Source organism: Mesoplodon mirus, assembly GCF_964341445.2.
Source record: "Mesoplodon mirus genome assembly, chromosome: 6".
Classification (NCBI taxonomy): domain Eukaryota; kingdom Metazoa; phylum Chordata; class Mammalia; order Artiodactyla; family Ziphiidae; genus Mesoplodon; species Mesoplodon mirus.
Window position 1 is genome coordinate 16,131,804 of NC_138982.1, and position 27,567 is coordinate 16,159,370.

General features: G+C 37.5%; 1 protein-coding gene across 1 annotated transcript; it reads left to right on the forward strand.

Annotated features, from left to right (window-relative positions):
* Positions 1-446: 446 nt before the first annotated feature.
* SELENOT (selenoprotein T) lies at positions 447-27,567 on the forward strand. The gene is made up of 6 exons (XM_082625786.1): positions 447-681; positions 21,104-21,214; positions 21,793-21,919; positions 23,696-23,783; positions 26,112-26,265; positions 26,821-27,567. Exons 1-5 carry the CDS (start codon positions 545-547, stop codon positions 26,234-26,236), a joined length of 588 nt encoding a protein of 195 aa, XP_082481912.1. The 5' UTR covers positions 447-544; the 3' UTR covers positions 26,237-26,265; positions 26,821-27,567.

Genomic DNA, 27,567 nt, shown 5'->3' on the forward strand with positions numbered 1-27,567 from the left:
TGTATATGTTGAAGTTTTCCAAAGGTCTTTTTAAAAAAGACTCCTTTAAGAGAGCGCAATATTCCAAGTTCAAAGAAAAGGCCACAGCATGCACCCAGAGAGAGTGAAGCATTCCTGTTTGGAAGGCGGGGCTTTCTCTTTTATCTCCCACACCTGAATCAAGGCTGTTAAACAGGTGTTCCTAAGTGTCGTGGGGAGATAAAAGTCTGAACTACATGAAATTGTGTGTAGAACCCAGGTGTGCCAGAAGCTTTCATTAGCAGGCTCCTCTAATATCCCATCAACTGCTGTTTGTTCTCTACCTATCTCACTCCATCCCAAGAATCTCCGCGCACATCCAAGATGGTGGGTCAGGACCGTGAAACAGGTCAGCTCTCCCTCCCAGAGCGTGCGCAGGCGCCGGGATGCGCAGGCGCATTCCAGCTTCCCTCACGACCTTGGCGGATCGCGCCTGCGCGGTGGGGAGCAGCTCGCGGCTCCGGCTCTACCTTGGACCGGCTGCAGTCTGAGTCTGAGGACGGCCGAAGTGGTTTGTTCGTTTAAGATGAGGTTTCTGCTACTTCTCCTGGTGGCGGCGTCGGCGGTGGTCCGGAGCGATGCCTCGGCCAACCTGGGTGGCGTGCCTGGCAAGAGATTAAAGATGCAGTACGCCACGGGGCCGCTGCTCAAGTTCCAGATTTGGTGAGTATGTGCGCCGGCGCCTGGCCGCCCCGCTGCCCCTTCGCTCGGCGCCTCTCACTACGCGAGGCCGCGGCTTCGCGGCCTAGAGAGCTGAACCTTCCCTGTCCCGGAAGAACGGTGCCAGCAGCCTTCCGCTGCCTACCTCCTCCGGGGCTCTTCCCGGGGATGGCCAGGCCGCCTTCTTTGCCTCCAGACACAACCGCTCACTTCTTTTTTGGTTCCTAGAATGGAGGGAATGGGGAAGGAGGGTACGAGAACGTTAAATACTGAAAGGCGAAGACGCGGGGACACTTGTCAGTACGGAGGACCGGTCGGCGGCGTCACGCCATGGCCACCCGGCTGCCTGCGGAGGTGGGCATGAGTCGGCGCAGGGTCGGTGGAAGAGCTCCAGCGTTTGTTTCCCGGTTAACTTCCTCTCGGTTTTCGCGGGGTACGCCAGGCGGCCTCGCCGCCCCGCTAGGCGAAGGTCACCTCGGGTCGTTGAAGGAGACCCGCGAGGGACAGACGCCTTTTTCTCCAGGGTCCGCCGGGGTGACTGTTGGGTGAGAGCGTAGGGATTCTGACAGCTGATAAGCTTGGACGAGGAGGCTGATTCTCCGTTTGCAATTTCTAAAGTGTTTTTGTAAAGGAGCACGTTGCTCTTCTGACAACCTTTCGCTCCCAGACAACTGCCTCTTCTCCCCCATTCCCCTTACTCCCGTGAGTTCCCTGCCCTGGCATCTCCTTCTGCCTTTTAAATCTCTTGGGCATTCAGAGAAATAGAAAAAAAAAAAAAAACCCTTTCCCCCCAAACCCGGCATTTTTCGACAGTGTTCTGTAAATGATTTTGTTGTTAAGTATTAGAAGCAGAGCAGTAATGCATGTGATAAGGTAAGTGGTGTTCGGGAAGGTTTGAAAGGCTCAGATTAAAAACAAACAAACAAAAACCAAAATTGTAAAGTTGTGGAAATTAGAATCCCATATCTCAAAAGGTGACGTTTTTTCAGAATAGGATGGTTGGATTAGTAAGTCTTCAGAGTCCTGATACTTTGGAACATTGGTGTTGGCCGTAATGCATTTAAAATCAGCTTTTTCAAACTTCATGTATTAATATAAGTGTACTAAAGTTTAGATTTTCTACTTATCCAGCTAGTTTTTTTTTTGCTTAATCTTTAAAGACTAAGCAAATCTTTAATATTAAATCAATTTAAGTGCTGTTTAAAGAGAGTCAGAAAATAAGATGGTAAGTCTTTATTTTTGGAGTGAAAACTAAAAACCTTGCAACTTCCTTCTGATTAAAAAAAGCTCTCTGTAGTGTTTACTGTGTGCTTGGCATATATCATCATATCATCTTTCATATATGATACTGTAAGTGGGAGTTATGGCTGGATTATTCTGACTTTTTTCTCCATATTTATTTTTTTTTCCATTAGAAAGTGGCAGTCGTTTTACTAACTTATAAATATTAAGGGTTAAGTGCAATACTTTTGGATTTAAGTAGTTAAAAAAAAGACTGCATTTTCCAAGTTATGTAATTTTTCTATTTTGTATGTCTTGCTTTCACTTGGGCTTTTCCAAAATACTCTTCTTTTACAGTTGCTTGTATTGGAATACTTGTCACAGTAATTTAACAAATGTACCTTATAAAGTTCTGAAAATGTGTAAACAAATGTAGGGGGAAGGGCATTTAGTCCTTCAAATTAAACTTTAAAAAAAGTATAAGTACTTCAGTTAAACTTTTGATACTTAATTTTTGTTTCCTTTCCTTTTTTTTCTTTAAGTAGAGAATTACAAAAGTCTGTTAAGTATTTTCTTTTGCAGTCATCCTGAGCATGTTACATACAAAAATGCTTCCCTTTTTTTAAAAAATCTGTAGATGGGAAGTAACTATTAATATGCCCTATGCCATACCCATTACAGGTAAATTTAGCTTGTTGTTTGTTACTTTTTCCCCCAGAGATTAATGTGTATATAGGAAAGTGAATATTTGGTTTCTGATTTTGGTAGAGTTTCTTGGGCATTTATTTGAAAGTTTGTTTGGGAAAGGAGAGGAAGCGAAGACAATTGAGGGTAAATATGTGAAAATTCTTTTAATTCCATTTGAAATCGGAGTGCTATAAAATACAACTTTTCACTAATTACCAATGTTAACAAAGGAGAAAACAATTTTTACCTTCCTTTCCGTTGCTTTTGTCCCTTATTATTTTATATTGATTATGAGTACTCTTTCTTTAACTTTAGCTCAATATATCATCTGTTAATTGTGGCACTTTTGTAATTGCTTATAGAAAAAAATAACAACACAACACATGAATTGAAGGGAGAGAGATGAAGCATGCAAAATAGCTTAAAACAAACTTTCCTATTTTGTGTTGATGTATTTTGTCAGTAAATCCTCATTCAGTACCTGCTTGTGCCAAGGGCTAAAGATATCCTGGTGAACAAGACAAATGTGGCTCCTCTGGAAGCCTACAGAGAAGCACAGACTTACTTGATGTACCTGAGTGTTTGGTTTATTACATCCGTTGATTGAGCAATTGAATTAGATAAGTTTGATGACATTGATTGCATATTTGGGGAAAAATTTGTACTGCTTATTTGGACGTTTAAGTATTAAGCATAAAAAGGGAAGTTCTCTAATCAGAGCTTAAAATAAAGTTCCCTCGTCACATTTTCCTTTCTTGTGATTTTTTTGTGTAAATGTATTCTGACAGGTACTGTTTGGCATGTTTGTATGCATGCTTTTTTCCTCCCATATGTGTGAATTAACATGTCATCAGATTTACAGCATTTTATCAATTGTTGCAGTTTAAAGAGATTACTGTCTACAGCTCTTTATGGTTAACACTTATTTGAACATTTGACAGTTGATTTACTAAGAATAGTAGGTTAAAGTTAAGATATCAAGACGTAAGCAGAATACAGAATTTTCCAGTTTTTGTTAATTTAAGAATCCACTGCTATAATTTTAGGACAACCAATTTCTAAATGGAGTTTTAAGAGGTAAATGAAGCAACTACTAGAAGAACAGATTTTAATTGAAATTTATACCAACTTAGCCTTTGCTTTCATGGTATGGAGGCAAGAAAATAAAGACCTAAGTCTGATTTGGGTGTTGATACTGATCAAGATGAGTAAAATGCTGAATTGAAGAAATCTGAGCAATTGAGAGTTATAGATATCATGTTAGTTACTTAGACAACATTTGTATATTTAACAAATATTTGTGCACCGTCTCTGAAGATGCTTTGCTTGGTGCTGGGAATTCAGTTCAGTGCTCTCATAGATGTTAAAGGCAAGAGTAGAAGGCAGTCATTAATCCATGGACAACACATAAAATTACAGTTGTGTTAATTGCTGTAGGAAAGTAATATGATATGAAAGAGACCTAGTCACCAGGATCAGGGAAGGTTTCCATGAGAAAATGAACTTTGAACTGAGGCTTGAAGGATAAAATGTATTTAGAGAGCACTGTTGAGCAATGGAAATAGCACGTTCAGTGATTTTACAGTAGGAGAGAACATAATTTCTTTTTTTTTTTGCTATTATATCAATTGTACTTTTTTTCTGAATTTTATTTATTTTTTTATACAGCAGGTTCTTATTAGTTATCCATTTTATACATATTAGTGTATACATGTCAATCCCAATCTCCCAATTCATCACACCACCACCACCATCCCCTGGCCACTTTCCCCCTTGGTGTCCATACGTTTGTTCTCTACATCTGTGCCTCAATTTCTGCCCTGCAAACCGGTTCATCTGTACCAATTTTCTGGGTTCCACATATATGTATTAATATACGATATTTGTTTTTCTCTTTCTGACTGACTTCACTCTGTATGACAGTCTCTAGATTCATCCATGTCTCTACAGATGACCCAATTTCGTTCCTTTTTATGGCTGAGTAATATTCCATTGTATATATGTACCACATCTTCTTTATCCATTCGTTTGCGATGGGCATTTAGGTTGCTTCCATGACCTGGCTATTGTAAATAGTGCTGTAGTGAACATTGGGGTGCATGTGTCTTTTTGAATTGTGGTTTTCTCTGGGTATATGCCCAGTAGTGGGATTGCTGGGTCATATGGTAATTCTATTTTTAGTTTTTAAGGAACCTCCATACTGTTCTCCATAGTGGCTGTATCAATTTACATTCCCACCAACAGTGCAAGAGGGTTCCCTTTTCTCCACACCCTCTCCAGCATTTGTTGTTTGTAAATTTTCTGATGATGCCCATTCTAACTGGTGTGAGGTGATACCGCATTGTAGTTTTGATGTGCATTTCTCTGATAATTAGTGATGGTGAGCAGCTTTTCACGTGCTTCTTGGCCATCTGTATGTCTTCTTTGGAGAAATGTCTATTTAGGTCTTCTGCCCATTTTTGGATTGGGTTGTTTGTTTTTTTAATATTGAACTGCATGAACTGTTTATATATTTTGGGGATTAATCCTTTGTCCGTAGATTTGTTTGCAAATATTTTCTCCCATTCTGAGGGTTGTCTTTTCATCTTGTTTATTGTTTCCTTTGCTTGGCAAAAGCTTTTAAGTTTCATTAGGTCCCATTTGTTTATTTTTGTTTTTATTTCCATTACTCTAGGAGGTGGATCAAAAAAGATCTTGCTGTGATTTATGTTGAAGAGTGTTCTTCCTGTGTTTTCCTCTAAGAGGTTTATAGTGTCCAGTCTTACATTTAGGTCTCTAATCCATTTTGAGTTTATTTTTGTGTGTGGTGTTAGAGAGTGTTCTAACTTCATTCTTTTACATGTAGTTGTCCAGTTTTCCCAGCACCAATTATTGAAGAGACTGTCTTTTCTCCACTGTATATCCTTACCTCCTTTGTCATAGATTAGTTGACCGTGTGGGTTTATCTCTGGGCTTTCTACCCTGTTCCATTGATCAATGTTTCTGTTTTTGTGCCAGTACCATACTGTCTTGATTACTGTAGCTTTGTAGTATAGTCTGAAGTCAGGGAGCCCGATTCCTCCAGCTCCGTTTTTTTCCCTCATGACTGCTTTGGCTATTTGTGTCTCCATACAAATTTTAAGACTTTTTGTTCTAGTTCTGTAAAAAAATGCCATTGGTAATTTGATAGGGATTGCATTGAATCTGTAGGTTGCTTTGGGTAATATAGTCATTTTCACAATATTGATTCTTCCAATCCAAGAAGAGAACATAATTTCTTGAGGCCAAGGCTGCTGACCTTATAGACCAAAGAGAAGGTAGCACAGACCCTGGAAGGTCTGGATGGCTATGTTAAGGAAAAACCAGTAAGTATCATTGTGGAAAAGACATTACAGGGAACAAAAAAACAGATGTGGGGAGACCATTTTAGGGGACTCTTGGAGTTGCCCAGGCAAGAGACAATGGAGCTTGAAATAGAAGGGTGGTGGTAGGAGTAAAGGGACAGGTTTAAGAGATTTTTTTTGCAGATAAATTTAGCAGTTCTTGATGATTACGTTATGTGAGGGGCCGGAGAGGTGGCATGCAATGAGAGGTGTCACAGGTGACTCCTGAGTTCTGGAGTGATGCTGTGCCATTCACTGTAGTGATAAACAAAGAAGGCAATTTTTATGTTTTTTTTTGTGGGGGAGACTGAAGGGGATGAATCTTGAATTAAAAAAAAAAATTGTATAAGTTACAGTGTTGTGTTAATTTCAAGTGTACAGCAAAGGGATTGTTATAGATATACTATATATATATATAAATATATATAGTATGTATTTTTACTTATAGATATATGTAAGTATATATAGTATATGTATATTTTTTTCAGATTCGTTTCCATTATAGGTTATTACAAGATGTTAAGTGTAGTTTCCTGCACTATATAGTAGGTCCCTGTTGTTTACCTATTTTATATATAGTAGTGTGTATATGTTAATCCTAAACTCTTAATTTATTCCCCCCACCCCCATCCTGTTTGGTAACCATAAGTTTGTTTTGCTTTGTTGCTGAGTTTTTAAAACTAAAAACACAGTAGCTGGGGAAAATCCTACAATGCTGGAGTCCAGCTCCAGCGAGTCCAGGGATACCCAAGGGATGGATAGCGTCGGCGAAGGAAATAAATCTATTACATACACTTCTTAAAGTATCAGCATTGCATGTTTCTCTCTCTCATGTCTCTTTATTGTTTACAATCACAGGTTTATATATTGTAGTTGATTACATTACCAGGTACGTGACCAAACAATCTTAGCACAAACCTCAAAATATTCTATAAAGATTAAAAAAAAAAAAATCCCCTAGTTTCTAGATGTCCTATTAAAATATTTCCCCAAGTTCCCATTAATCACAGGTTATTTCTTAGTAATCAAGCCAAGCAGTTATAGAATTATTTTAATTATAAAAGTTGGAGCTACTTGTTCCTATTTCTCTTCTTTCATGGGCAACCTTTTACGATGGTTCCACAAAAATATTTACAGTATACCCTGCATGCCCTTTCTCGTTGTTTCCTTCAACTGAGACAGTGTTTTCTCCCTATCCTAGCAACCAGTTCTGCTCTAGGCATTTGCTTTTGTATAATTAATCTTCCTTTATAATAGAACCATAAATTTCCTATGTCATCAGGAACTCCGGCCCATGGCCATAACTCCATACTAGAGGGTGTCTTTCATAAAAACATCCCCTTAGTTCCAGGCTCTTAATTCTTTACCCATTTCCCTGGGGCTTTAGTGGGTACTTCCCATTCTGTGGTAGTTTCAGGAGGGGGAGTCCTTAGAGGAATTTTTCTTTCATGTGGAGCAACATTCCCCCCAAATTGCCTCTATATGTAAATTTATTATCATAAAACGTAACAACAGAGCTGTAGTCCACCTTCCTGGCACGGCGCTGCCTTGCAGTTTCGCCTTCCGTTGCTTCATGACTTTGTCATGGTGCAATGGCTCCAGGATGGCTTCCGACACTACAAAGAAATTTTCACCTCCCCAAAATAGTCACAGTAACTGAAACTAAAAACTTAAATAACAGTTATTATATTTCTCCAAACCTACGATATGATAGGTTGTAAGGTACACCATTATTCTGTATACCACTCAGAAGGAAAAAACTGTGGCCATTTAAACTGTGACACACTAATGGTTATAAGATAAATCTTGGTTTTTAAAAAGGTGCTAAATAGGAAGAATGTACTATTTGGAAACAGTGAAGTAAAGGAGTAATAAGTTGATTCAGATAGTAGAGTAGTATAGAGTGCTCTGGAGAACAAATAAAATGGTGGCTGCTGCACCTGCCACTATGTTAGATTTTTAAAGTTACATAGAATTTAGTCACCAGGTTTTTTTTTTGTTGTTGTTGTTTTTTACCATTTTAAACAATAAATAGCTCAGGAGCTAACTGAATACCGTGCACATAATAGTTGTTTCTTCTTAATAATGAATGAAGTACCTTAGTTCAAAGCTTTTAGATGTAAGTAAAATATGAATGGTTTTAAGGTTTTATCTCCTCTTACAGAAAATGGGAACATTGTTTCCTTACAGTTTGCCATTAAGGTAAGTGGTAGAGATCAAATTTAATGTATCATTTGGAAATCTCATAAATAACCTCATAGATTTTGAATGGTATGGGTACTGGGAAGGTGAGCATTTACTGGACTAGCAGTTTGGAGGCCTAGTTCTTAACTCCATCAGCCTTTTATCTTCTGAATGACTTTGGGGAAATGTTTAATCTCTAGCTCTCAACTTGTTCATCTGTAAAATAAGGGTGTTGGTTGCATTCCAGTTACCTCTAATATTCTGTTATTAGGTACTGTAAAGAAGCTTGAAGGAAAAAAGTAAAAGCATGCATGTATGTTTCATTTCCATCTTTGTCACTTAAGAGTGTAGTTGGAGTCCTCTGGTTCATTTGATTTTTGTCACCATCCCTGCTTTTCAAAAAGGAAAATCTTGTTTTCACATACTTTATCTTGATTGGGGTGTAGCTTGGGATTGATAAGAAGAAATCTTGGCCACAGATTTTAGCAAGAACTGCTCATAATCAAGCCTTTGTTTTGTTTTGTTTTTAATTTTTATTGGAGTATAGTTGATTACAGTGTTGTGTTATCAAGCCCTTGTTTCTTTTTTTTTTTTTTTTTTTTTGTGGTACCCGGGCCTCTCACCATTGTGGCCTCTCCCGTTGCGGAGCACAGGCTCCAGACGCGCAGGCCCAGTGGCCATGGCTCAGGGGCCTAGCCGCTCCGTGGCATGTGGGATCTTCCTGGACCGGGGCACGAACCTGTGTCCCCTGCATCAGCAGGCGGACTCTCAACCACTGCGCCACCAGGGAAGCCCAAGCCCTTGTTTTTAATGTCCTCTTTTTCATGCCACTTGTTTTCCTGTTTTGTCCAATTTTTAGGAAGATACGAATTTGTTTTTCACAGTAACATTTGAAGACCAGTTTTCTGGTGGGAGAGACAGACATGTAAACAATATAACAGTAAACCATTCTGTTCTGAGTGTTCTAAAAGAAGTCTTAAAAACCCAGAGAGAAGAAGGATTACCTATTCAGGGAGAGTTGGAAGGCTTTGCAGAGGAGGAAATGAAATCTTGCAAGGGTATAGGGAACTCCACCAGGAGATACAGAGAATGAGCTTTACTAGCTAAAGGAAGAACACGTGCACATGAAGCCTGACTCAGCATAGAGGCGGAGGAGGAGACAGGAAATGAGGAGAGCTGGAGTCAGCTAATCAGTTAAAAACACCTAGCACAGTGTACCTGCTACTACCATTTATCAAGTGCTCATTATCGTAATTTATTATTTGTAATGTCTTTAATGTTGTAATAAGACCTGCAGTAAATAAACCTTTGAAAGCTTTACTTATTGACTTTCAGCTTAAAAAGTGAAAATAGCCCTCTGGCTGTTGATGCCGAAAGCTCAGCTTCTCTGTACACTGGTGCGGAATCGAATCTCGGAGAGAAAGTTTTGGGTGAAGTAGAAGAGGATAGCTTTATTGCTTTGCCAGGCAAAGGGGAACACAGCGGGCTCCTGCCGTGAAAAGCTGTGTGTCCCAACCCAGGAGGATTTGAGGAGGAGTCTTACAGCAATAGTTCAAGGGTGGGGTTGCTGACAAGATTAGGCTGTGTGCAGGGTCTCTTAATCTTGATGAGTTTCTCTGGTCCCTTTAATCTTCCCTCAGGTGATTTCTTGGCTGCTCCTCCCTTGATTAGCAACTGTTAATGGAGGCTGGAGTCTTGCCTATAAGAAATGGGGGACAAAAAAGGCTTCCATGCCCTGGAGCCCCTCAGGATCCTTCTCTGTTTCACTGTGAAAATAACATGTTAACTGTAAAAATAATTTTTTAAAAAGTATATGGAAGAAAGTGAAATATCCTTGTAACTCTTTAATAACATTTTGAAGAACCTCCTTCAAGCCAACTCTTCACCTAGAAACATATGCTATATTATATAATTTTATATTAATGAGTTTGTAGTTGTATGCTTTTTTTGAAATTTGCCTTCCCCTCATCACTTATCTTTTCATATCAGCAGATGCTGTTCTGTATCAACAGGCATAGTATTCCATAAGATGGGTATTCTTTAATTTATTCAAGCCACTGAATCTGTTTGTTTAACATTTATGTTGGTCCTAATTTTTCATAAAACTACTTTGTTAAGATGACTGTCCTCAGATATCATGTGTGCTTGTCCAGTTATTTCCATAAACTTAATCCATAGAAGTAAAATATTATGATTATGTTAATGGGTATCACATTTAAAATTTTGACATAATTAAACTAGTTAATACTCCTACCAGAAGATCTTAAAGTGGGTTGGGTTTTTAAAATTCTTTAGTTTATTGCACTGTAATTAGAGAATGTGACATTCGCTGTTATGTTTTATTCCGCGGACATACTGAGGACTTAGGCCCAGGAGACAGCCTCTCAACTCTGAGGGACTATTCTGAAGAAGTAAGGGAGGAGCCAGAATATATAGGAGTTTAAAAAAAAAAAAAAAAAAAAAAAAAAACCTCCAGGTTATCGGAACATCAAAAGGTTACTGTTAATTAAAGAAAATCAGACATCTCAAGTTAATGAATTTAGTGCTTTTCTGTGTATGGGAAGATGCAAGAGTCTGGGCTTACTGAAATTCCTTTGATATGTACCTTAACTGTCTAGGTCCAGTATCCTGTTTTTTTCCATCCTGAATCTCCTCAGGGTGCACAGCTGGGGGTGTCTGCAGTGGCTTGATGGTTGCAGCATCCTTTGTTTACTGAGAGAGCTGGTGACATTCTTCATCCACCTACTTATTAGGCTTTCTTTGTGACCTAACATAGATGGTCAGTTGTAAATATTCTGTGGTCTCTCAGGGTGTTTTCTATAGGAAAAAACCTGATGTATCTGTGGATTCCATTTATTGATGATACTATTCAGATCTTCTGTACTTTTTATTATTCATCTTCTAACACTGATTCAGTTTTCCACCCATCAATTTTCTTCTTCAGGGCCTTAAACTATTTTTTTAAATTCTGCTTTTGGTTTTGAGGTTTCTTACAGTCCTTCCTTATCTCTTTTATCATCCTTTTCTTCTGCTTGTTGCAAAATATTTTTGGGTGTCGGTTCTTGTTTTGAATCTTTTGTTCGATGTTTTTGCTCTTTCAATTTGTGACATTTTTTCCATAGTCCCTCGGGTGTTCTGTTTTTTTGTTCCTGTTTCTCAAGCAAGACAAGGGAAACGGCTTCGGATATTATCAGTTGGTGCACTGTATCTTCTCCATTAGACTGTTACAGCTCACTCCCTCTTCTTCATCAGAATGTTGCCAGCATCAGAAAGGCGTAGATTTTTGTCTGTTTTGCTTGCTGCTGTATATCTTTAGAGCCTAAAACAGTACCTGCCATCAGGCCATATTTATTGAAAAAGAGAGTACAATCTCATGGTAGTCCACTGGGTTTGGTTCTGACATAACCTATCTTCTCCCTCCTCACTTCCTTTTAAAAATTCCTAACTGGAGTATAGATCAATGTTTTCTGATACTGTTCCTTTCAGGTGGATTTCTACTTGGTTGACCTCTGCTTCAGTTTGGTAGCTTTTAGGCATAGAACGTGATACACGTAAAACTTCAGTTTTGAACATACTCTTCACTCAGTAACCTTCTTGACCTAGCCTCCATCTCTGCTGATGGGGCTAAACTTCCAGAATTCATTGTGTTATTGTCAGTCATCTTCCTGCTGCTCTTATTCGCCAACACACCCTTATTGCTTATCCTGTTGGTGGTTTTCTTTCTTAGATCTCTGTTTTTTTGGGTTTTTTTTTCCGGTACGCGGGCCTCTCACTGCTGTGGCCTCTCCTGTTGCGGAGCACAGGCTCCGGACGCGCAGGCCCAGCAGCCATGGCTCACGGGCCCAGCCGCTCCGCGGCATGTGGGATCTTCCAGGACCGGGGCACGAACCCACATCCCCTGCATCGGCAGGCGGACTCTCAACCACTGCGCCACCAGATGGGTTTTTCAATCGAGTTCATTCTAATGTCTGAAGTCAGTCTACAACCAACAGGTAAAAGTATAAGACAAACAGGAAAGCAGTAAAGCAGACAAGAGACATATCTAGTTTTGCCATTGAATTAGCATAGAACACAATATGTTTATCAGTCTTTCTAACAAATTATAAAAATGCACCGAGGATGAATTTTATGGTGTGTGAATTATATCTCAATTTTTAAAAATGTATTGAAAGAATAAAAGTGTTGCAGGAAGGGGGGTCCCCTTCCCGAGAGTGGGCTCTTGTCTGACACTTGGAAATGAATTGTCCGAGGAGACACACATGCTGACAAAGCAAGAGACGTTACTGGGAAGGGGCACCTGAGCGTAGAGCAGGAGGGTAAGGGAATCCAGGAGGACTGCTCTGCCATGTGGCTCGCAGTCTCGGCTTTTATGGTGATGGGTTAGTTTCTGGGTTGTCTCTGGCCAGTCATTCAGACTCAGTCCTTCCTGGTGGCGCGTGCAACTGCTCAGCCAAGATGGATTCCAGCGAGGAGGATTCTGGGAGGTTAGTAAGACATGTGGACATGTGTCGTCTCCTCTCTCTTTTTGACCTTTCCCGAATTCTTCCCTTTGGTGGTGGCTTGTTAGTTCGTGTTCCTTACCAGGATCTCCTGTCGTAAAATAACTCATGCACATTGTTACTGTCTTTGCCTGGCCAGGGTGGGCAACCTTTCAGTCAGTGTTTCCTCTAACAGAAGCATCAAGTCATGTATGAAATATTTTAAGATGAGACAAAAATTCTTGCAAAATGCAGGTAATTCACCATTTATTGAATGCTTTTATGAAGTCACTTTTACTGAGTGGCTGCCATACCTTATAAATCTGTTGATGAGAAGTGCTTTCCAGAGTAAAGAGATAAAATTCCTTCCCCACAAAGAGCTGAGGAACTGACACAATTTATAAATTCTTTGTGGAATAGTCTGCAGCAAAATATTTCCTGAAATGTTATGCCAAAGGTATAGGAAAACTAGAAACTAGTGACCTCAAGAATAAGACACAAAGAAGGAAGAGAATAAAAACAGATCATTAATTGAATTTTAGATTTATCAAATCTTTGGAAAAAACTCTAAGGAAGCCTGAAATTTTTTTTTTTTTTTTTTAATTTTGGCCATACCACATGGTGTGTGGGATCTTAGTTCCCTGACCAGGGATTGAACCGAGCTCCCTACAGTGATAACGCAGAGTCTTAACCACTGGACCACCAGGGAAGTGCCAGGAAGCCTGGAATCTTAGAAGCCATGTTAGGCATATTTTGTATTCATATGCATTTTTACTATGGTGGCCACTGCTGTGCTCCTAGAGTGAGGCAGCTGGAAGGGAAATCACTTGATTTCATATAATACAGTTCTTAAACCTGATAAGCTCATAACTGTTTAGTGCTGTTTTTCAACTTTTAAAAGTGCTAGGGTCTGTGATACAGAGTGAAGTAAGTCAGAATTAGAAAAACAAATACCATATGCTGATGCATTTATATGGAACTTTAAAAAGCGGTACAGATGAACCTATTTGCAGGGCAGGAATAGAGACAGACGTAGAGAACAAACGTGTGGACAAGGGGGAGGGGGAGACTGAAGTGGGAGATTGGGATTGACATACATACATTACCATGTGTAAAACATAGCTAGTGGGAACCTGCTGTATAAGCACAGGGAGCTCAGCTTGGTGCTCTGTGATGACCTAGAGGGGTAGAATGGCGGGTGGGGTGGGGCGGGAGGGAGGGGACATATGTATACATATAGCTGATTCACTTCCTTGTACAGCAGAAACTAACACAACATTGTAAAACAACTATACCCCAATTAAAACAAAACAAAACAAAACAAAAGGCTGAGCAAGTTCTGATCTACATTTTGATCTTCATTCAAAGTGTGTGAGTCCTTTTTTTTTAATTGAAGTGTAGTATAGTTGATTTAGTGTTTCAGTTGTACAGCAAAGTGATTCAGTTAGTTTTTCAGATTCTTTTCCATTATAGGTTATTACAAGATACTGAATATAGTTGCCTGTGCTATACAGTAGGGCCTTGTCTTTTATCTATTTTATATATAGTAGTGGGTATTTGTTAATCCCTAATTCCTAATTTATCCCTCCCCCCACCGCTGCGGTAACCATAAGTTTGTTTTCTATGTCTGTGGGTCTATTTCTGTTTTGTACATAAGTTCATTTGTATCTTTTTTTAGATTCCACATATAAGTGATATATGCTATTTGTCTTTGTCTGGCTTATTCACTTAGTATGATAATCTCTAGGTCCATCCATGTTGCTGCAAATGGAATTATTTCATTCTTTTTTATGGCTGAGTAATATTCCACTGTATATATGTACCACATCTTGTTTATCCATTCATCTGTTGATGAATGTTTAGGTTGCTTCCATGTCTTGGCTGTTGTAAATAGTGCTGCTGTGAACATTGTGTGAGCACTCTTGTTTGTAATTTTTTTAAAAAGCATTTATAAGGTTAGTCTGTTCACCCCTGAATATCTTGTTTCTTGTATGGTTTATAGAGCCCCTTGTTCAGATTTCATTGCTTAAAATACTTAGAGCAGGTAATGCACCAGACAAATGTCTATTACTGCTTCTACTAAACAGAGCAAGGAGAAATAAAGATTACATCTAAACACCCAGTGTTCAGTGATTATTGCACTGTCAGACTGGTCAATGCTGTTGACAGTTAGAAAGCATGGTAAAAATGCCTTCCTGATTTTCTGCATACACCATGGGAGAAATATTAGTTGACATTCTTAGAATGCAAGTAGAGAAACCAGTTTTGAACTGCTTTAAACAACACATTTGGAAATCTGTTTAAAACTACTGAAAGAGTAGTATAGAATCCAAAGGCAGGAATGCATCAGTGCCAGAACATGGCCTGAAATAGAAAACCGAAAGGTCTGAGAGAACTTCATAAACTTGCTCTGGCTTACAGCTGTATTCTTCTCAGTAAAATATATTTCGTTTTTCTTTTTCTCTTTGAAGATTGATTTATCTCCTCAGTCTTTTTTTTTTTTTTAACTATTTAAAAAATTTATTTGTTTATGGTTGCGCTGGGTCTTCTTTGCTGCACGTGGGCTCTCTCTAGTTGCGGCACGCGGAGGGCTATTCTTCATTGAGGTTTGCGGGCTTCTCATTGCAGTGGCTTCTCTTGTTGTGGCACATGGGCTGTAGAGTACGTTGGCTCAGTAGTTGCGACTCATGGGCTCAGTAGTTGTGGTACATGGGCTTAGTTGCTCTGCGGCGTGTAGGATCCTCCCAGGCCAGGGATCGAACCTGTGTCCCCTGCATTGACAGGCGGTTTCTCAACCACTGAGTCACCAGGGAAGTCCTCCTCAGTACCTTTTTTTTTTTTTTTTTTTTTTTGCGTTACACAGGCCTCTCACTGTTGTGGCCTCTCCCGTTGCGGGGCACAGGCTCTGGACGCGCAGTACTTTTGAAAGATTACCACTCTCCTCTACCTACAACAGCTCTGATTAAATGTTTACCTGTCTGGAGATAGTTATTTTTTTAAATCCCAGTTCTTCATTTTTAGAGAGGAAACTCAAGTCTTCGTGACAGGTTTGCATTTCTGGAACATTAGATATTGGCAAGGGGTCGGGTCTTATTGTATAAACAGGATCCGATCCTATGTGTGGGTGGGAGGATAATTGGAGGGAGGTTATCGTAAATAAAAGGGGAAGGTAAGTTCAAGAGATGTGAAAAATAGAAATCACAAGTATTTAATTCATAACAGTAAATATCTGAGATTTTGCCCCATTTTCCTTTAATAAGGAGATAGGAGAGGTTGGGGTTTGTGACAGACTCAAGTTGATATAAGTAGGCATTTGACTACAATTAGGGGCTGATGTTAGTATAGAAAAGGAAAAGTGGGATGGTTGGCACCATGAATTAGGAGACTGAAACTTGATGGACTTAAAAAAGCACAGAATATATTTGAAATAGCATGGACAAATTGCCTAAATTTCCTTTCTATTCATTACAGAAAGATGATCTAATTTGTATGCAAGTTCTTTCTTTTAGAAAATTAATCTTAGAAAAGTATTGTGTAAAATATTTTAAATTGAACAACTGCAAATTCGACTCCATATAGTAAGATATTTTTGTATTGCAAGAAGGAGATTTGCAAAGTGATTAGGACTTAAATGAAGATTTCTTTTCACAGTTTAATTTACTTCTTAAGGGCCTTTGGTCCAGGGGCAGAAGAAATAGGCAGCAGCTACAACATATTTTTAGCATGTTCACATATTTATTCGTTGAAGGTATACTATGAGTTATATAGTTTTACTCACTGACCCAGAAAGAGTGAAAAGTTGAAAGAACTGGATGTGGTGGTAGAGGTGGAATGATTACTGGCTCCTTACCATGTGTGCCTTTAATTTAACATTTTGCCCACCTTGATAAACAGTAGGTATGTTTTATTTTGGAAAACATTTGTCAGCAGTAGAGATGGCTATTTCAAAACAATTTGAACATTTGGGGAAAATTATTGCATAGGGGAAAAGTTACTTGTTTTTTCTTCACAAGTCTCAAAGCAAATATAGGGAGGAAGTTTACTAATGCATAAGTAAACTTGCCTACAAATAGGTTGTGTCTGTCTTGTAAACTACTTCATTTTTCAGAAATAAGAAATGTACAGGGTTTTTTTTGTTTTGAGGTATAACACATTAGTTTCAGGTGTACAATGTAGTGACTTGATATTTGTATATATTGCAAAACAATCACTGCGATAAGTCCAGTTAACGTCCGTCACCATACATAGTTACATTATTTTTTTCCTTGTGATGAGAACTTTCAAGATCTGCTCTCCTAGCTACTTTCAAATATGAAATACAGTATTATTAATTACAGTCACCATGCTGTACATTATACATCCCCATGACTTTATCATTTTATAACTGGAAATTTGAAGAAAGTTACAGGTTTAAAGTCCTTTTTATATTTCAAGATTATGGGTTGATTCTGTTTGAAATTTGATACAAAGATTTGTGACTTAACTGAGGAGTTGAGACCTGAAGAACCAAGGATAGAGTTAGGCTTCTGAGCATAATACCCAGAAAACTGGGAGACTAGGAGGACTCTGACCCAAAGTGTTTCCTGCATATAGACATACTTTCCTTTACAAAGGATTGGAACTCCCAGAGCAAATATGAGGACTTTTGGGGTCCACAGGCTTAGTTCACTCAGAGGGAGAATCTATATCTTCATCATGGAAAAACCTCAAGAGATATCTGCTGTTTTATGGGTACTTGATTGTGGCTTTGTGGACACAGGGAAGGTTAGCTCTTACATCATCTAACTCTTATTGAGGTTTAATGGAAAGGGCCTAGGATCTCAAATCACAAAGACTGTGTTCTGGTCTCAGCCCTGAATAAGGGCAGGGACCATATGTGAAGTCACTTGATCTCTCGGGGTTTCAATTTTTTTCCCCTTCATCTATAAAAAAGGAAATTTCAGCTCAAGGAAATTTCAACTCAAGTAAGTCTCCAGCTCTCAAATAATGCATTAAAAGTTATCTACTATCATTTTAGATCATCAACTCCATTGTAAACACTGATGCAAACTTAGGCATTGAAATCAGGTGGCATTTCTTGGTTTCAAGGTAGTTAGGCATATAAGTGCTTTACATTTTTTTGGTAGTATCTTCAAAACAAAAGCAACATTAAAATTTTCTTATATAGAAAACAGTTGTGAATCTGACAACAGTAATAATAAAATATTGGGTAAGGTGAATGTTTAGGAAGGATAAGGTGTCTGGAGATTAAGTTCTTTTAAGTATTTAGTTAATAGAGACTTGTCTCCCTTTGCAAAAATTTCATACTTTTTAGGGACTTCATCTTCCGTGAAATTTTCATTCTAAATGTAAAAGAAGTATTACTTGTAAAGAAAGAGTGGTGAATTTCTTTTTCTTTCTTTTTTTTTTTGAAAAGTGAGTTTTCTTACATTGAGATCTACTAATATTTGGACTGGTTCTCTGCCAGGGTCCAGCTCCAGCGAGTCCAGGGATACCCGAGGGATGGATAGCGTTGGCGAAGGAAATAAATCTATTACACTTCTTAAAGTATCAGCATTGCATGTTTCTCTCTCTCATGTCTCTCTTTATTGTTTACAATCACAGGTTTATATATTGTAGTTGATTACATTACCAGGTACGTGACCAAACAATCTTAGCACAATCAAACCTCAAAATATTCTATAAAGATTTAAAAAAAAAAATCCCCTAGTTTCTAGATGTCCTATTAAAATATTTCCCCAAGTTCCCATTAATCACAGGTTATTTCTTAGTAACCAAGCTAAGCAGTTATATGATTATTTTAATTGTAAAAGTTGGAGCTACTTGTTCCTATTTCTCTTCTTTCATGGGCAACCTTTTACAATGGTTCCACGAAAATATTTACAATATACCCTGCATGCCCTTTCTCGTTGTTTCCTTCAACTGAGACAGTGTTTTCTCCCTATCCTAGCAACCAGTTCTGCTCTAGGCATTTGCTTTTGTATAATTAATCTTCCTTTATAATAGAACCATAAATTTCCTATGTCATCAGGAACTCCGGCCCATGGCCATAACTCCATACTAGAGGGTGTCTTTCATAAAAACATCCCCTTAGTTCCAGGCTCTTAATTCTTTACCCATTTCCCCGGGGCTTTAGTGGGTACTTCCCATTCTGTGGTAGTTTCAGGAGGGGGAGTCCTTAGAGGAATTTTTCTTTCATGTGGAGCAACATTCCCCCCAAATTGCCCCATATGTAAATTTATTATCATAAAACATAACAACAGAGCTGTAGTCCACCTTCCTGGCATGGCGCTGCCTTGCAGTTTTGCCTTCTGTTGCTTCATGACTTTGTCATGGTGCAATGGCTCCAGGATGGCTTCCAACAGTTCTCCCTATCAGGTATAAACTTGTTGCTGATCCCTTGAGTTGGTCTTGGTGGTGGTCGATATTTTTTTCCTTGATGACTGTGGTATTTTTTTCCTTGATGATTGTGATATTTTTTTCCTTGATGATCATATGATTGACAAAGTTGGCATCTTGGGTTTCACCCTACTATCTATTACTGATTCTGCTCCCTCCTACCAAGTGGTACCTTCATTGCTTTATATTGTGTTTTTAATGATAGTTATCGTAACAGGTATGAGATGATAACTCATTGTGGTTTTGATTCACATTTCCCTGTTGATTAGGGATGTTGGGCACCTTTTCATCTACCTGTTGGCCATTTGTATGTCATCTTTGTGAAAATGTCTATTCAGCTTCCCTTGCCTTTTTTTTTTTGGATGCACCCAGCTTGCAGGATCTTAGTTCCCCAACCGGGGATTGAACCCAGGCCCCTGCAATTGAAAGCACTGAGTCCTAACCACTGCACTGCCAGGGAATTCCCCCATTTTTTAATTAGGTTATTAATTTTTTGGCTATTGAGTTGTAAGAGTTTCTTATATGTTTTAGATAGTAACCCCTTATCAGAGGTTATATTTGCAAGTATTTTCTCCCATTGTGTAGGTTGCCCTTCCTTTCATTTTGTTGATGGTTTCCTTTGATGTGCAGAAGCTTTTTAGTTTGCCATAGTCCCACTTGTTTATTTTTGCTTTTGATGCCTTTGCTTTTGGTGTCAAGGCCAAAAAAAAATCATTGTCAGGACCAGTGTCAAGGAGCTTACTCCCTATGTTTTCTTCTAGGAGTTTTATGGTTTCATGTCTTCTGTTCAACTCTTTAATCTGTTTTGGGTTGTTTTTTGTGTGTGGTGTAAGATAGTGGTCCAGTTTCATTCTTTGCATGTCCACTTTTCCCAACACCATTTATTAAAGAGACTATCCTTTTCCCATTGTATATTCTTGGCTTCTTTGTTAAAAATTAATTGACCATGTATGTGTGGGTTTATTTCTGGTTTCTGTCTAATTGATCTGTGTGTCTGTCTTTATGCAACTACCATACATACTGTTTTGATTACTGTAGCTTTGTAATATAGTTTGAAATAAGGAAGCATGGTGCCTCCAGCTTTGTTCTTCTTTCTCAAGATTGCTTTGGCTGTTTGGGGTCTTTTCTGGTTTTATACATATTTTAGGTTGTTTGTTCTATTTCTGTGAATAATGTCATTGCAATTTTGATATGGATCGCATTGAATCTGTAAATTGCTTTGGGTAGTATAGACATTTGAAAAATATAAATTCTTCTGATCCACGGACATGAGATATGTTTTCATTTATTTGTGTCTTCAGTTTCTTTCATCAATGTCTTATTAAAGTTTTCAGTGTACTTTTTTTCCCCCTGTATATTCATTCTGGTGGCATATCTCCCTTTTCTTGCTGGGGCAACAAATATCATATATCCACAGCCTAGTTATTCAGAGGTTTTAATGAAGGTGATGGGATGCTGTTGACTTAATTTCTGGAGTAATGACATGGAATACTGTCATATTGCGGAAAAGTATCTTCCCAATCCTTGTTTTCCTTTGCAAAATAGAATCAAATCTTAGAGTCAGAAAGGATCTAAGAATTTTTAAAGTTTCTTTTATTGTGATTGAGCAGGCATGTTTGCCTAGTTAAGGGTAGAGTGGGAATAAGAAACAGGGTGTCATGTCTTGTGCCTTGGTATTTTTTTAAGCTTCTTGTGCCCAAATTTTGAAAGTCCCTATTTCAGACAAATAAGAGTTGTTTTCATTTCGGTGTTTATACAGTTGTTGATACCAACAACAAGAACAGAAAAAAAGGCAAAATGATTTGAGAGCTCAGAATATGGTGGATTCTCTGAATAGGTATTTGCTCCTCTCCAACAGTAACCCAAATCTATAAAGTTTAATGTTCTAATAGAAGGATTTACTTGAAGGGAAGAGAACTTAAATATGTGAAATCTATGAAAAAAGTTCATATCCAGCATCAATCATTATTAGTTTGTGACTGTTCTTGAGAAACATTTTTAATCTTGGTAATAATTTTTAGGCTTTGTATAACTACAAAATAAATCTAGTCATATTCGAAATGACTTAATGGAAGCACTTTCATTTTTCTGCAGTGTTTCCTGAGGTTATAGGCGGGTGTTTGAGGAGTACATGCGGGTTATTAGCCAGCGGTACCCAGACATCCGCATTGAAGGCGAGAATTACCTCCCTCAACCGATATATAGGTAAGTAAATTTCTGTAGTTTATAAAGGAATTTTTTAAGTGAATTCTTTCACATTTGTAAATAAACTTTTGTGAATTGGTTCAATTAACTTTCCTTGGTTATTATAATTTCTTAGTTGGTTATAATTTACAGAGAACAGTTTTAAAAATAGCAAGTTTATTTGATCCAAATATGGAAGAATTTTTCTGTAACAAGGAATAGAGGAAGATCATTTCAGAGATGGCAGCCCTTCTAAAGATGTGTTTTCTTATGTAATTTTTATTGTGGCTGTAGATCAAGAACTCCTACATTTTTATAGAAAGTCAGTGGTACAAAATTCTGTACTGTTAAAATAGTATTTTTAAAGGCCAATGCTCTGTAGTTTTATAAATTAATTTTTGATTGATTCAAAAGATGTTAAACATTTTTGTTTTAAAACTGCGCAATAAAATTTAGTTACTAGTATTTTCCTAGTATAATTGGCAATTTTTAGATTTGGTGTTTAGGAAATGTCTATACACATAGACTTGAGTTATAGAAATTTTGAAGTAGATGAGAAATTGCAGCTTCTGATGAATTTCCTTCTTTTCTTTTAATAGACACATAGCATCTTTCCTGTCAGTCTTCAAGCTAGTGTTAATAGGCTTAATAATTGTTGGCAAGGATCCTTTTGCTTTCTTTGGCATGCAAGCGCCTAGCATCTGGCAGTGGGGCCAAGAAAACAAGGTATGTAATGTAATAGCTTTGGTAGCTGTAGGTTCTTAGTTGTCAGTGAGATATTTTAATGGATTCTTCTTCTTTCTTTTTTTTTTTTTAAGTACTTTTTGCTATTTCAACTTAAACCACTTTATTTCTGGGCAAAGCACTTAACCTCTTTTAGCCTTAGTCTCCATATTTATATATTAAGAATGATTAGGTCTTACCTTTTTATTATTTGAAGGACAGAGAGGTGTTACTTTAGTAGAACCTGGGCACAAAATAATTTAATACCTGATTTTGATTATATAAGTTGGGCAAAACAATATATATACATAATGTAGGCCTTTTATACCAACTAATATGGGTATTAATAGGTTTATTCATGTTAAAAATGGGATTTCCACCAGTTTATTCTTATCAAAATTCTCTGTTTTTATTATTTGTTCTGACTTTTCTGTTCATGGGTAACCTAAAGCAGATTACCTGAAACAATCAATATAAATATACATAAGAATCTTGTGCTATTTATTTTATTCTTTGTAGGGTCTTGCTGCATCATATACTCTTTCCAGATCTCTCATCTGTTTTAGTTAAAACCATCTTTTCTGGAGGGTCTACCTTTCTGCTGTGAGAAATGGGAATAACTTCTCTCTTGAATGAGATTGCTTAGGTTTCCTTCTAATAAGTATTCTCTTTTGGAGTCCTCTGTCTGGTCTTATACTTTAGTTCTAGGCTGAGACTACCTTTAGCCAATTCCTAACATAGCTGTACTTCTTTTTCTTAGGGAATCACTTATTTCCAGTCACAGGCAAGGCTTCTTAACATAAACATCCTCAGGTGCTACCTCTAATTCAGATGTGTCTCTACTCTGTTATTAACAAAATATTGATTTATATAGGATTAAGAATTAGAAATTAAGTACTTACTGATAATGTTTTGTGCTATATTTGTTCATTCTGTTGATTCTAAATTGTCTTCAGTGCATTTTACTTCTTTAGACTTATAACATTGTCATTCTACTGTGGGAGAGGATACTTGAAGGCTGTAGCTTTCGTGACACTTACTTGGGTATTGTTCTCATGAAAGTAGACTTTGTGCCCAAATGCTAGGATAACTTCTATGAAATCAAAGCCCACCTAGCTCAAGTGGGGTTAGGGGAAATCTCCTTCTCATCTGCTATAGGCATTTTGATTTATTTTTCTGAAACAGCTGGCTGTGAGTTGACATCCTCACTACGTCCTGCTTTTAGGTGATTTTGTTAAATTGAAACTTCTGTTCAACAGGAGCCTCTGATCTTTTGGGACAGTATAGATTTGCCTTTAAAAGGTCAATGAATGTAACTTAATATGCTAGTGCTTTCTAACCTACATTTTTTTAGTTTGACTTAAAATGATTTGTTTGGAACACGGACAGGTTGCGTTGAATTGTGGAGTTGCTGGTTATTGCATCACTAGTCTCTTGTGTGTTCATACATTATATTATAAAAATTCTAAAATGAACCCTTCTTATGCTGGTATTCTTTTGTTTAACTTATTAAGGCTATTATGAGATTTCTAGAAATTTTATTTAGGAATAACATGTAATTTCTTCAGAATGTATAGAGCTGTGAATTAACGTTGCAATTTTCTGTGTACACTATCTGAATATATGGAGTAGCAGTAATAATTTGTATAGAAACTTAAAGTAGATTTAAAAAGAGCAATTACCAAATAAAAATGAGACTATTTAAAAGCTTACTTAATTTGTCATGTTGTTTTGATTTGAAAATGACTTACTATTGTACTTAATTGTATTTTCTTTTAGGTCTATGCATGTATGATGGTCTTTTTCTTGAGCAACATGATTGAGAACCAGTGTATGTCAACAGGTGCATTTGAGATAACTTTGAATGGTAGGTTCTGAATAGTTTGCATTCTGTGATAAATGTTAAATGATTTATAATAAGCATTAGGCTTTTCCATTTTTCATAATATGCTAAATTATCTCTTTACATGGTCCTCACCTACTCCCGTGGCGTTAGAATAACATCTATATGATGACCCTTAAATGTATAGCTCTGGAGAGCTCTAGACCTCTCTTCTAGGTGTTATAGCCAGGAATCCTGAACATTACCTACTCCCAAACTGTTGATTACCTCAGCTTCCTGCAGCTCTTTTATACTCCAGTTTGCTCCTTCCCTGACATTTCTCACTTATTTAAGGGCACCATTATCATTCTACCCAGTTGCCCATGTCAGAAACCCAGGATAACATCCTAGATTTCTCCCTTACTCTCCATATCTAATGGATTACCAGTTTTTCTCAATTCTACTTTTTACAGTTTTCAGAAATCTTCTATTTATCTTCATTGCTAACCACCTGAATCCAAGCTACAATTATCTTGCTACCCTCTACCATATTCTCTAAACCAGAGGTTGGCAAATATGGCCTATGAGCTAACAGTGGCTTTACAATTTTAAAATTTCTTTATATTAAAATTTTTTTTATTCAAGTATAGTTCATTTATAATATCATGTAGGTTTCAGGTATACAGCACAGTGATTCAGATTCTTTTCAGGTTCTTTTCCCTTATAGGTTATTACATAATATTGCGTATAGTTCCCTGTGCTGTATAGTAGGTCCTTGTTGGTTATTTATTTTATAGAAAGCAGTATGTATATGTTAATCCCAGCCTCCTAATTTATTCTTCTTCCCACCCCCCTTTCCCCTTTGGTAACCATAAGTTTGTTTTCTGTGTCTGTGAGTCTCTTTCTGTTTTGGAAATAAGTTCATTTGTGTCTTTTTTTAAGATTCCACATATAAGTGATATCATATGATATTTGTCTTTCTCTGTCTGGCTTACTTCACTTAGTATGATAATCTCTAGGTACATCCATGTTGCTGGGTGGCTCTTACCCTTTTTTTTTTTTTTTTTTTTTTGGCCAAGCCACACAGCTTTCTTGATCTTAGTTCCCGGACCAGGGATTGAACCTGGGCTCCAGCAGTGAAAGTACCAAGTCCTAACCACTGGACCCCCAGGGAATTCCCTCATATTTTTTAATGGTTAAAAAAATCAGAAATACTTTGTGATGTGGAAATTATATGACATTCAGACTTCAGTATTCATACCTAGAGTTTTGAGTTTCATCACTGAAAAATTTGTGGAAATATATCTCCCTGGTTTTATAAGTACCTATATGGTATCCTTGATTTTGCTTCTTGGTATGTAAAGCCTAAAATATATACTATCTGGCTTCTTACAGAAAAATTTGCTGACAGCTGCTCCAACACTTGAGTCATTTAAAAGAAAATTTTTTTTTTTTTTTTTTTTGCGGTATGCGGGCCTCTCACTGTTGTGGCCTCTCCCATTGCGGAGCACAGGCTCCGGACGTGCAGGCTCTGGACATGCAGGCTCAGCGGCCATGGCTCATGGGCCCAGCCGCTCCGCGGCATGTGGGATCTTCCTGGACAGGGGCACGAACCCGTGTCCCCTGCATCGGCAGGCAGACTCTCAACCACTGCGCCACCAGGGAAGCCCTAAAAGAAAATTTTTTTAATGCACATTTCATCTTGTTGCTTCACTCCCTCAAATTTATTAAATGGCTTTATTTTGTTCTCAAGATAAAGACCAGAACATTTAACATGGACAAAAGGCCCTGAATGATGAAGCCTAGGCATGGGCAAACCATAGCCCTGTGGACCGTGTCCTCTGCTACCTGCTTGGTGAATAAAGTTTTATTGGAACACAGCCATGCCCATTCATATATCTATTGCCTGTTACTGCTTTCAGGCTACAATGAATATTAAGTAGCTGGGACAGACTATACATCTTCTTGAGCTGAAAATGCTTACTTTATAGTTTCTTGATCCCTGATCTAATCCCTGCCAACCTTTCCAGCCTCCCTTGTACCACTCTTCTATATTTCAGCTTTCACGTTTAATAATATCTCCCAATTTTAATAATCTCTCTTTTAATAATAGTAAGTACAAAGGCTCCTTCCCAGCCTCTCATATGTCCCTCTCATAGCATCTTCTATTTTTGACTTTTAGTATACAAATGTGATTTTGTAGCTATTTATATAGTTCTTTTTATATTTCCCCTACCAGAATGTAAACTCCATGAAAGCAAGAAGCTGAATTCTATCTCCAGCTGTGTGCATAGACAGTACATGTTTATAGAATGAATGTCTATTATAGAATCATCTTTAATTTGGAAGGGGTGGTACCATTTATTTTTATAGATGTACCTGTGTGGTCTAAGCTGGAATCTGGTCACCTTCCATCCATGCAACAGCTTGTTCAAATTCTTGACAATGAAATGAAGCTCAATGTGCATATGGATTCAATCCCACACCATCGATCATAGCCCCACCTATCAGCACTGAAAACTCTTCTGTAAGTAGTTTAAAAATACAGTAACTATGTATAGGTATCAGTTAATTGTCATGAATCAGCAAGATATTTCATATATTAGCATAATAGATATAGATATATATAATAATAGATATTGCATATATTGTCAATTGAGTTTCCAACTTAAGATTTAACAGATGGTTGTCTTCTTCATTAAAATTTATAAATAACCAAGAGAGTTGGATCTGCTAAAATAAAGTAAGGTTGTACTATTAATTTTATGTTTAAGGCTTAATAATTGGGCCTATAACATCATTTTTTTTGACTTGTGAACTTCTAATGGCCAGAATTCATATACTGTACATATATTGTACATATATACCCTCTCCTTACCTTCAAATAACTAGTTCCTAAAACTATGCAAATTCTTTTCACATGCTCAAGATAGAAAATTTATAAGCAAATGTGGGTGAACACAGAGAGGTGCAAGTTAGTTAATTTTGTTTAACAGAGATGTTCTCACTTCTTTTCTGATCAATGAGTGGATTTTACAAGAGTGAATTTTGAAACAAAATATTTTTTCTGTGTGTCTTTCAGACATTAAGGGATTTTTGCAAGAGCAGCGTGACTGACATTATGAAGGCCTGTACTGAAGACAGCAAGCTGTTAGTACAGACCAGATGCTTTCTTGGCAGGCTCGTTGTACCTCTTGGAAAACCTCAATGCAAGGCAGTTTTTCAGTGCTGGCACATTTTGGAATTCTGCACATTCGTGGAGTGCAATAATACTGTATAGTTTTTTTTTCTTCCCCAAGTCCACTCGGTTAATAGTTTTTAAAAAAAATGCAGACATTACTAGTTGCACTTCTTTTTTCTCGGTCATATTTGAAAAAGTAGAAAATTGAGTTGCAATTTGATTTTTTTTTCAAAGTTGTCTATTAAGTCTGTTGTGATTTTATATGAATTTTCCTTTTTTATAGTTTAAAATTGATCGTTTTGGGACTAGAGCTGAAGTTCCCAAATACTTTATAAGAGTTTATCAGACATCTCTAATTTGGTCATGTCCAATTTATATAGTTTTCAAAATACTGCAGATTGTGAACAGCACATTATATAAGATTATGGGGGGAAATCCTATATCCAGAGTACTCTGCCAATTTGTGTATGTGTGTGTGTGCGTGTGTGATTACCAGAGAACTACTAAAAGACCAACCACTTTTTAAATCCTGTTAATGTAGTTCAAGTGTCCTGCCTTGACCAATTTAATGAGTTGATTAACTGGGCCTTTATACTTAACTCAATAAAAAACTAAGCAGATGTAAGTTAAATAAAAAGTTTGAGTTTA